Genomic DNA, 12,554 nt, shown 5'->3' on the forward strand with positions numbered 1-12,554 from the left:
TTTGACATGACAGTTGACACATAGAGTTAAAATGGCGAGTGAGTTCTTATTTTGTACGGACCATAACATGAAGTATAATATCATTGACAACCTCTAAAAATAAAATAACAGGTAATAAACGATCCTCAACGCGATATTCGATTCCAGAAACGCAGCCTCGGTAAGATTAGCGGTTAATAAAAACAGATGATTTGCAAAAAAAAAAAATGCACAGGAACAGGTAAAATAGAACCGCGAGCTCTGGTTTGATATTGCTTTTTGCGGTGAAACAATTTGTCAACGTCAATAAAGCTCGATCCAGCACTGGCGTGTACAGTTGTGTTGGAGATTTTTCCAATCCCTGCTCATTTGTGTTTCAAGCTTTTCACTTGATGGTGGGAAAGTGAAATTCAGTCAGATTCCGTTATTTTTTCTTCAAAAGCGCTGCTAATGTTTCGATTTTGAGAGATTTGGTAATTGAATATGGAAGTTAACAGGTTGCCTATGAATAACATAGATATTGTTATTCGTAGCGGGTAGTCAACATTTTAGGAGTTCACCACTCATATTATAAATGTCAAGGTGTGTTTGTTTGTTGGTTTATTGGTTTTTTATTTTATTGGTTTGTTGGTTTGTCTTTTAATCTCGTCGCAACAATGCGACGGCTTGACGTCATTTTTCACATGGGTATAGCTAAAGAAAGATGGAAAATGACGAAGGCTACTTTTCCTCATAGAAAATCAAAGAGTTCCCACGGGATATAGAAGGAAATAGAAGCGTGAGCTCTGGTTTGATATTGCTTTTTGCGGCGAACCAATTAGTCAACGTCAATAAAGCTCGATCCAGTTGTTTATTATTTTACTAGCTGATGCCCGCGACTTCGTCCGCGTGGAATTAGGTTTTTTAAAAATAACGTGGGAATTCTTTGATTTTCCGGGATAAAAAGTAGCCAATGTAACTCTCCAGATCTTTATCTATACACATGCAAAAAATCACGTCGATCCGTTCACCGTTGCGACGTGATTGAAGGACAAACCAACGAACCAACAAACCAACAAACAAACACATTTTCGCATTTGTAATAAGGGTACTGATTTTATACAGAAAACAAATTGATTATTTTCGTCATTTTTATGGTACAATTAGTTATCTGCAGTACACTCGAAGTTAAGGGGACAACTTTCCCCCGAAGTGCTGATCCGTCTGATCCAATTACAAAGTTTAATTACTCATCAGAGCGGCTAGTGGTGCTGCCATGCTCCAATGGTGTAACTTTGGACACCACTCCAAGAGATTCAATATGCCTGTTAATAGGTCGAATGGCTTTCCCTATCATATTTGCACAAGTTGTTTTACTTGGGACATCATGTTTGGAAACATTGAACAGCTATTTGACAGTAAATAGAGTGATTTTGCAGTTGGTAATAGGTATCCATGTAAGTTAGAACTACTAAGATGAGGTCATTCATCATCATCATCATCATGTTCCACCTATCACTGGCCAATTACTGAGTACGAGTCTCCTCTCAGAATGAGAAGGGGTTAGGACATAGTCCACTACGCTGGCCTAGTTCGAGTTGGAAGACCCGCCTGATCCAATTACAAAGTTTAATTACTCATCAGAGCGGTCAAAAAAGCGGGGCTTTCTCTATCATATTTGCACAAGTTGATTTACTTGGGACATCATGTTTGGAAACATTGAAGTATTTGACAGAAAATAGAATGATTTTACTCTACGTTGTCAAATCAGAAATGAGGAGACCCGTAGGAGAACTAGAGTAACCGACATAGCTCAAGGGGTTGCGAAGCTGAAGTGGCAATGGGCAGGGCACATAGTTCGTACAACCGATGGACGTTGGGGTCCCAAGGTGCTGGAATGGCGACCTCGCACCGCAAGACGCAGTATTGGAAGACCCCCACTAGGTGGACGGACGACATCAGACGAATCACAGGGAGCTGGCGCAAGACCGTGGCGTGTGGAAGTCCCTACAAGAGACCTATGTCCAGCAGTGGACGTGTATCGGTTGATGATGACGATTATGTAGGAGATCCAGAGTAGGTAACCGGCACAGCTCAGCGGGTTGCAAAGCTGAAGTAGCAATAGGCGGGGCAGATAGTTCAAAAAACCTATTCCCTCCCCCTCCCTCTTCTTCTATTCTTTTTTATTTCAGGTTGCGCAAGAACCTAGCTTCTATCTCATCTCTCATTCAGGTCACTGGCCTACCTCGTTTCTTTTTTAAATACAAACCGTACGTTTGTTAAATTAACACGTAAAACCGAGATAATTACGTGAGTGGAGGCTCTCCAGTCTTGTTTTCACCGAGGTCTGTAGTACACTGATGTAAATAAGAGAGCTAACACACTGGGACGCCATGGTGATATCGCCGGCCACGTATCTAAACAATTCGTATTGAAATGTATGACAGTTAACTTACTTGGCTACGGTCTGGCTACGTTGGCACTTTGGAAGTGTAGACACGAGCGACCGGTCTCTACGGAGATTGGATACCTACTCTGGCGACCTGGCAACGCGTAGCCGAGACGCCAGAATTTTGTCTACAAGTAAGTTACATCTCATTCATTCAGTGATCAACTTATCGCCAGGATAGACACCCGCATATTTTTGTTCACCACTATTGTGTTGTTGTGCTACTTATTTAGCAACCTCATTGGCTATGGCACAGTTCAGGATATTTTTAGGAAACTTCTAAAACTACCTTCTAACAAAACATCGAGGCTTCACCTACACTGGCAGGCGTCAAATGCTACCTACACTTGACGCTAAGTAGGATATGAAACGACTATACATAGTACGTAATATCGGGGAGGGAACTCCCCTCACACCCGCACAGCCACCGCTCTAAACCGGCGCGGGTGAGCGTGGATGACGTCTCCGGTCTCATACTCCGATTGCCGTTGCGAACTGTAGTTATCCGTGATTTCACGTGCTCCTAACCTATAGTCGACGCATTTTAAACTGAGATGTTATGTGTATGGTACAGGTCGTAGGTAAGTGCGAGCGAAACAGACAGATAACTCGAAGACTCACCCCCGTATTCACAATCATTACTATGAGGTCTCACAGTGCGCTTGAACGCACAGTGTGTGGTTCCACCAATCAGATTATTTTGTCACGTCAATTTTCGATAATCTGATTGGTGGAATCCACACTATGCGTTCGAGCACACTATGCGATTTCATAGTAATGATTATGAATACGGGTGTCAGTTTAAAATGCGTCGACTATAATATTTGATAGATGTCGATTCAGGATCAAAACTGGTTTTCCTCACTCCAGGTAGCCAAAGCGTAGCCAGTGACGTTGCTTTGGCGTCTCAGTGTGTCAGGGCTCTAAATGCCAACGGGTGCCCAGGCAGTGCCGACGGCTCATTAAACTTTATAATTGGCTCCCGCGTTAAGGGTGGATGGAAAAGGTGATAAGCACCATCGGTAGCGGGAGAGCAATTCATAGAAGAAAGAAGTCAATAGAACTGCATATTGAACTTATTGATTCTTTGATTATTACATACTTACTAGCTGATGCCCGCGACTTCGTTCGCGTGGATTAGGTTTTTTGCAAATCCCGTGGGAACTCTTTGATTTTCCGGGATATAAGTAGCATATGTCACTCTCCAGGTCTTGCAAAAAATCATCCATGCAAAAAATCACGTCAATCCGTTGCACCGTTGCGACGTGATTGAAGGATTGTAATATTTTTCATGGTTAAGACCTTGAGTGAGTGAGAGTGTCATATCCTTCTTTCTATCCCGAAAAATCAAAGAGTTTCCACGGGATTTAAACAAACGAAATCCACACGATCGAAGTTGCGGGTATAAGCTAGTTAGTTATATTAATTATGATGTATGTCCTCACGATAGTTTAAACGCTAAAACAGCTTATGGCATTACTATTTCCTTATCTGAAAATCACGCGTAAGTATAAACCGTTTGTAACCGCTCAAATTGCATGTTTGCACATGTACAAAACTCCGCGAAACTTAGTTTAAAATGAATCTCAACTTCATTTCATCACTATTTTCGCAAAGTTCAAAACTAAGCAAAGCGAAACAATAGCGCCGAGCAAACTTGCCAGAACATTAGGCAGTGGTCCGACCGCCGACGATGAACGAGAAACGAGTAGAAGTAGCAACTATAAACGATTTGGCGATCAGCAGGAAGCGAGTGTGTAGTTTCAATAGTTTTGTCGCCGGGCTATAAGCGAGTGTGCAAGACACGTGTTCAAGCGAGCGAGCATCGCTGAACGAATATCGCTGCGCGAGTTTATTTTTGGAAACTTGTCGCTCAGCGACAAAACTAGTAAAGTGAGTCGTCGCCGCCAGTGTGAACAGTCAGAGAGCAACTTTTGATACATGCATCTCTTTCGTTTACACGGAATGTACATTTAATGTGCGTTTCTTGAGAGAGAAAATCGCCGACAGTTAGTGGTTTTTTCGCCGGCGGTCGGACCACTGCCTGGATCTCAACTTAATTTCATCACTATTTTTGCAAAGTTCAAAACTAAGCAAAGCGAAACAATAGCGCCGAGCAAACTTGCCAGAACATTACTCAACGTTCGTTGGAAAGTACGTTCCCAAAGTTCCCGCTAACTTTCGGATTCCTTTAACTTTAATTACCAAAGAGTTCACACTCCGGATCAGATAAAATTGCATTCCATTCTCACTTGGCGCTCACTGAGGTTTTTGCAAAATTGATATTGTTGGAATTTCCTACAAATTCTCGGAGTTCTCTCTTAAATGACTTTGGAAGCTGTGTAATTACATTCTTCGTTTCAGTTGTGTTCACGTGGAACAAGAATCTTAAGTGTTTCTTTTTTTTCATAAATTATTTCTCTCGCGTAGTTCTTGTGGTCTAATTTTTTTTTCTTTTTTAATAACGCTTTAAGCAGCTTTTAAAAAGATCTATTAAGTATCTACTTTAATAGAACTTGAAAAGAGCCCTGTAGCTTTTTAAATATTTGGGTATTTCCTTAAATTATTATTTTAGCTAAATATCCGGGTGACCGTATTTTTAGCTAAAATAATAATTAGGTAATAGCTGCAAAGGTTTGTGAAGCCTATTTTAAGTCCACTTAACTAATTTTTTTTACATTTAAAAAAATCTGATACCGAGATCAAAACCTTATCAAATCTGATTAAAAGCTTTTACAAATTTTCTTTCCATTTTAACCTATATACTATATTATCAGCATTACCTATTACCTATAGTTATATATATATTATTTATAGTTATTCTACCAGCTGATGCCCGCGACTTCGTATGGATGTGGGGTGTAGGTTCTTAAATCTCTCGTGGGAACTGTTTGATTTTCCGGGATAAAAAGTAGCCTATGTTATTCATCAAGTCCTGCGAACCATGCAAAAATCACGTTTATCAGTTGCAAAGTGATTGAAGGACAAACCAATGAACCAACAAACAAACCCACTTTCGCCTTTATAATATGGGTAGTGATTTTCCGATACATCTTGTGATCCTAGCAAGACATTGATTTGAGTAACTTTTCTTATCAAATAATTTCAAGCAAGAATATAACCATTGAAGCATTTCAAACTCAAATTACTTAAGTAAGTTAATATCGCTAACCGTCCGTTATAGGTCACAACCGTTAACTTTACAATTGTTCACGAGGAGAAATTTCATTAAACAGACTTCACAACTTCAACCCACTGATTTTAACTATGATCCAACTAGTTATAACAGAGTTAATGGCCTCGGTTATGATAGTGTTTGATATTTGTATGCCGCTATACAGGATGTAACCAGAACGCTAGCAAAAACTTAGCGGTATTGTTATACTACCTAAACACAATACAATAGCAATAACCATTTGCCTCATTTTGTAGTTTTAGTGATTTAGAATTTTTTAAACTCGCAATATAAAGCGTGAAAAACTCGGGTCAATGCCCCACCTACGATGCGGCATTGACTCCGAGTGGTCTAGTTATGCAACGTTCGTTGACCTCTAGTATATCGTAAACTTTTAAAAATGTAGTATTTTTATATATTTTTTCGCGTTTTTTTTTGTGGTATCATATCAGTAATCATCAGTACTATCACCTGTTCTTGTTTTTGCTAGTGTTCTGGTTACACCCTGTATTATGTATGGGAGGGATTATGTTCACTGAAACGTTTCAAATCCGGGTTATTGAAAACGGATTTGTCAAAGCCGCACCACCAAGCGATTTAGAGTTGATACCCAAGACATGTATATTGCAATTACGGATAAGGGACTATAGCATCATCATCATCATCATGATCAAGCCATCGCCGGCTCATTACAGAGCACGCGTCTCCTCTCAGAGGGGTTTGGCCAAGTGCGGATTGTCAGAAGGGTCTATACAACTGCCAGACTACATAGTTTCATATCAAACGCTATTCAATATATTTTTTTAAAGTTGCATCTGGACATAGGCTTCTATTAATATGTTTTTTTCTTCTTTTTCAGAATCTTAAGAATCAAATCATGACAACGAACGTTTGGGTAGAACAGGTGAGTCAATATTTTAACAAATATCTAAGCTTGAAATGTATGTCGGTTACAAATCGTTGGTCGCGTTCAACTCATCGCTGACGTAGCATACCCATATTTTATGCATGTAAGCACTAGAAAAAAAAAGAAAAAAAAGAAAACGTTTAGTCTATGAAAGTTGTGCCACACATCACCAGTTGTACCTACCTAAGGGTTTGGTTATCCTGGTACATCTAACACTTAAAGATTAAAGCCAAAAGGTCTCAAGCAGAAAAAACGCCCAAATTAACTATGTCATGTGTGGCACAACCCGAAAAAAAGGTCCCAACTCAGCATGATGCTGTACCCCTTGTACACAAACAAAAGCATACAGCGCTGGTTTTCAGCCGGAACCCCAATTTGGGTATCTATTCTATTTACTACCTAACCTATAATCTATTTTTTTAATAAGAATATTAGCCAAGTTAATTGCTGACTAATATTATTCCCCTTTCCCCTCCAATTAAGCGTAAAGCTTGTCCTAGAAGTAGGTACGACAATAGTGCAGCGGGTGGGATTTGAACCGGCGACCTTTCGGTTTTCAGTCCGCTCCTTTAACCGTTGAGCTATCGAGGCTCAACATTTTACAAAGTTACTTCAAAATAGCATCACTGCTATATTGGCTCACAAAAACTAAGGTCAACCTTGTCAACACCAGTAGATGAACGTAACTCTTCATATTATTGATGTACTATCGTGACAATAGAGATGGGGTCAATCAGTTACTGGCGTGAAAGAAAATGTCCGTTTTTGTCTCCGGAGTTTGTCAAATTGTACGTAATTACTGGGACACCAACAAATGTATGTCCACTCGTATTTTATCGTCTTTCTTCTCCTATAAGAAGTCGGAAAATTTTCCACTCACGTTCATCAAGACATCAAGTATACAATGATTACCTATCGATACTAATATTATAAATGCGAAAGTGTGTCTGTCTGTCTATCTGTCCGCCTGTCTGCCTGTCTGTCAACCGTTCAACCGATGTTGATGAAATTTGGTACAGCGATAGCTTACATCCCAGGGAAGGACATAGGCTACTTCTTATCCCAGAAAATCAAAGAGTTCCCATGGGATTTTTAAAAACCTAAACCCACGCTAACTAAGTCGCGGGCATCATCTAGTTTTGAATAAATGCTTTGAGTTTTTCTGAACAATTCTTTCAGATCTAACGGAAGGTACTTTTTAAAAAATAATCTCTTTATGTACGCATCGTCACGTCAGCCATATTAAGAGCATTCAATGAATAGAGCTTCTCCACTTCGAGTCACGTCCCTGTGTCCCTGACAAATGACATTGGGCCAGTCAGAAGTTGACATGAAAGAGAGACGTGGGCCCTTTCTTTCAGCGCTTGTCAAGTCTACGTGACTAATAGAACGTCGATGTGTGTCCGTTCGTATTTTATTGCCTTTGTTCTCGAAAGAAAAGGAAATCTTTGGAGTCTAACATGCTTAGTACGAGTTTACACGTCTCGACAATGTTTAAAGTTTTCGAGGATCATCAAAATCATTTTGATGATTTAAAAGTAAAATAGACTTAAACTGCCTTGTTTTACGGCTCGATTTGATGCAATACTAGCAGCCAGCACTCTAAAAGGAATCTTTGTAAAATAAAAATCGGTTTAGTTGCCTTTACGACGATGAAGGAAAATATCGAAGAGACCCGTGCTTGATCATGATGATGATGATGACAGAAGGTTAACTCGGCAAAGACCTTTAAATAAATAGTGGCCTTTGTAACGACGTAGTAAAGTGAAAAGAGCTAATGAAAGTTTCGATACTCGAAACATATAAACGTTGCCGTGAAATGTAAACTTGTACTAACAGTGCAGCTCTTCAGCATTGCATATATTATGTAACTGTCAATTTGTGCGTGCTCGGCTTTTCTAAAGTTGCATTCGGCCAGTCGTGATACATTTTGCTTAGTTGTTCAGAACTTTGCGGTGTGGGGCTGTTAAGATTTAAAAATATTATACTTATATTTTATTTCGAGAAAAAATGTTAAGAATGATTTTTGCTCCAACATTAATCCATCTTTTTGACTGTGTTGAGATTTTGATTTGAGATTTGATTACGACGCAATAAAGTAAAAAAAAGTTATTAAAATGAACGTTGGCGTGAAATGTAAACTTGTACTAATATTGCAGCTCTTCAGTATTGCATATAACTGTCAATTTGTGCGTGTTCGGATTTTCTAAATCTGCAGTCGGCCAGTCGCGATATATTTCACTTAGTTGTTCAGAACTTTGCGGTATGGGATTTGCTGTTACGATTTAAGAATTCTATATCCCCTACCCATATTGTAAATGTGAAAGTGTGTTTGTTTGTCGTTTTATTGGTTTATAGGTTTGTTGGTTTGTCTCAATCACGTTGCAACGGAACAACAGATCGACGTGATTTTTTGCATGGGTACCTAACCTGGAGAGTGACATAGGCTACTTTTTATTCTGGAAAATCAAAGAGTTCTTCACGGGATTTTTAAACACCTAAATTCACACGAACAAAGTTGCGCGCATCAGCCAGTAATATATATATAAAAGGAAAACTGTCTGACTGATCTGTCAACGCACAGCTCAAACTACTGAACGGATTGGGCTGTTTTGCATGCAGATGCTTTTATAACGTAGACATCCGCTAAGAAAGAATTTTTGGAAATTCGAACCCTGGGGGTAAAATAGGGGTTTTAAACTTGTGTAGTCCACGCGGACGAAGTCCCGAGCATAAGCTGGTTAAGTACATTTCTTTAAAGAGGAAATGTTAAGATAAATTATTTTGCTCCAACATTAATCCATCTTTTTGATTATGTTGAGATTTTGATTTATTACTGAGTTCAAAATTTTACTCATTGCTCGAGAGCTTATGGGAACTTTTGAGGTGTTTGGTAAAAGTTGAAAAGTGGTTTTTCTTCTAATTACGTTACCGCAGTCTGAGGTCTAGCTTACTTTTTACATAGGTTTCAGCGTGAAGCCTGCACAGACAGACATGCAAAAATTAAAAATATTGTTTTGGGATCTATATCGATTTATTCTTCCTCTAAGTATATCGATTAAAATTTTCAAAATATATGATTTAATGTAATTTCAGCAATTTTATTATATTAAGTAACAACATATTTCAGTCATCTTTATATTCTGTCCATCGTGACTCATATTAAGAATATTTCCTTCTTTATCTACTTTAATAATACTCTTCCAAACTTTAAAAGTTTAAGTCGATAATAAATAATCGTTCTTCAGAAGTGTACCTACTTAGTTTGTTTATAGTTTGAAGTAGCGTATAATTTTTCGTCGCACTCTCCCTTCGGTGGAAGAAAACTGTAGTTTGTTTTTATCTTTTAGAGTGCCCTGTGTATTGGATCACTGTTTTATTATAGAAGAAAGATATATTGCACAAATCTCACGAACTTAAGAATGCCGAATAAATAAACCATAAACTTGGATTCGGAGATCATAACATTTTTACTATCATGAGGGTGACTTATATACGGGTTGAAAACTTTGTCCCATAATAGGAGGGAAGAGAGTGTTAGAAGAATCAAAAACGATTGGTCGGGGGATTGGGATTCAATTCCGGGCACGTCTAAATTTTCTCATATGATTTCCCATCTTTGCCCAAAAACCCAAAATACTATTTTTTATAGACATAACTTGAAAAATGACGGACTTTCATACGAACTTTTATCACCTGTTTAGAATTTCTAAAAATCCTGAAACATGAATTCCTTCATAAGCCCAAATACCTACCAATTTTTATAGCTGTAAATTGAAATGACGGACTTTCATATAAACTAATTTCATCCCCCATTTAACCCACTTGGAGGTATTATTTCTAAATATCCTATATGTGAACGTCATAAAAGAAACGTACCTACTGTCAAAATTTCAAGCTTCTAACCCCAATGTCTTGACTCGTGTTAGATCAATCAGTCTTTATGCTTTTTACACTATGTTCCTATAGATACCTATACCTACACATAGTATGTAGTTATGTACATGCCTATAATTGCCTACCTATCCTAACAGCCCTCACACAAGTCGTTACTGAAAAACGTGTTAACTGCAAGTAAAGTCCTATGATTTATGATAAGAAAGGTCCACAGAAACAACCTTCACTATCGCAGGGAAAAGCGAAACGAAAGATCAGGTTTGGAATACACGTGAACGAGATGGAGAATTTAAACCTTATCACGTAGGTAACAAGGTCTATAAAGGGGACTTGGTTCATATTATGTAGGCCGTCGTCGATATTGAATTTTATATGAACTTAGTTGTCAGCAATCTTTTGATGTATTTTCCTTTAGCTTCTAATACTATTTGTGATGAAAGATAAAAGAGGTCGAGTGAAACATAATTATTGACGTATTTATAAGCAATACGAATAATAGAAATGAGAACATAATTTTGGATTATTAAATCAAGTTTCCCAAAGGTTTGACTACAAAAACAAAGTGTAGCTAATATTTATATACTGTCTAAATAATCTGTGCCGAAATTTATGATAATAATATGTATGTTTACTTAGTACCTACTGAAGTGACTGCTAATCATCATCATCATCATCAGCCTGTGGACATCCACTGTTGGACATAGGCCTTCCCTAAAGAGCGCCACCTCACCCGGTCCTCAGCCTTCCTCATCCAGCCACTTCCCGCCAGCCTCTTTATATCGTCGTTGCTAATAGTTTGGGCTATGTCAGTGGATTATTCTGCGGATTCTCCTGCGGATCTCCTCATTTCGGACTGCTAATGCCATCTAGTAACGACACTTTTCACAGTTATCGAAACTACTTTCAAAACGGAACCGTGGTGCTCTAGCGGTCAAGACGCAGGTTCGAATCCTATCAGTTTCGCAATTTGGGGTAGGTATGTATTTGAAAATATTTTTTTGAAGTGTAGGTAAACACACAATCATAAAAATTATAAAAAAGATATAGGTAAACTTATGTAGAGCAACCCCTAAGGCATATTTAGGTAACTGAAGCCAAGTGCCAGTTATAAATTCATAGTCTTGAAACCTACGAGTCGAAATCTAACCAAAGTCGCAACTCGATTTTGCTTATAACTTGATGGCCAGGGCCGTACTACTTTAACAAATTCATACTTGAAATACGTAACGCGAACACTTAATGCGTAGAATAGAATAGAATAAAATAGATTTTTATTTCACAAGTCCTTTAACCAGTGCTTTTGAATCGTCAAAAGAATTTTCATTACGCGGCCGAAAGTCCTGTAGAAGGAGATAGCAGATTTGTAGAGCACTGTCTCTGTCGATGAGAAAGACAAAACGTCATATACTCGTAGGTATAAGTGACTTACGCTTACCTACTGTACCTACCACTGGTTTTGTATGCCATGAAGAACCAGCAAGACATAGAACATAAAGGTCAATGTTGTCTAACCTTATTTTGTATCTGTGGTTGTTAGTATAAAAAAGGTTTTTCTGTAAGTAAATCATTTAAGGTTCACCGCATTTTCAGGGCAATGGAATTTTTACAAGGGAATTTTGCTCCACGTCAAAGTTTATAACTTTGGCGTATACAATGAGTGCCAACGTCTATCGGCGCTGTATAGATTTCTCGTCTTTGTTTTTTTCTCCAAAGTTAGCAATTTTTGTTACAATGCTGGGATAGTAAGTTTTTTGTTTATCCGCTGTTAGGAATTTTCTTACATTTACCAATTTCCTTTTCCCTTTTACTTTTAACGCTTTGTTAGCTGTTCCATTTTCTATTATTACTAGATACTTCTAGATGAGGCCCGTTACTTCGTCCGCGTAGATTTGGGTTAATAATCCCGTGGGAACTCTTTGATTTTCCGGGATAAAAAGTAGCCTATGTCACTCTCCAGGTCTTTAACTATACCCATGCAAGAAATCATGTCGATCTGTTGCTCCGTTGCGATGTAATTGAAGGACAAACTAATAAACCAATAAACAAACACACTTTCGTGTTTATAATATGGATAGTGATATTAGTAGGCAATAAATGCTATTCACATTGCTCTGATATCTATGTTATACCGAACCAATCTTACCTACCTAATAAAACAAGGTTTTCCA

General features: G+C 38.3%; 1 protein-coding gene across 3 annotated transcripts in view; it reads left to right on the forward strand.

Annotated features, from left to right (window-relative positions):
• nAChRalpha1 (nicotinic acetylcholine receptor alpha1) overlaps positions 1 to 12,554 on the forward strand; it is a 324,378-nt gene that overhangs the window by 275,671 nt on the left and 36,153 nt on the right. For all 3 annotated transcript variants that reach the window (XM_034977650.2, XM_069504399.1, XM_069504400.1), the window contains one exon: positions 6,442 to 6,486. In XM_034977650.2, the coding sequence (XP_034833541.1) occupies positions 6,442 to 6,486 (45 nt within the window). The remainder of the gene's footprint in view (positions 1 to 6,441; positions 6,487 to 12,554) is intronic.

The sequence above is a fragment of the Maniola hyperantus genome, chromosome 17, assembly GCF_902806685.2.
Source record: "Maniola hyperantus chromosome 17, iAphHyp1.2, whole genome shotgun sequence".
NCBI lineage: Eukaryota > Metazoa > Arthropoda > Insecta > Lepidoptera > Nymphalidae > Maniola > Maniola hyperantus.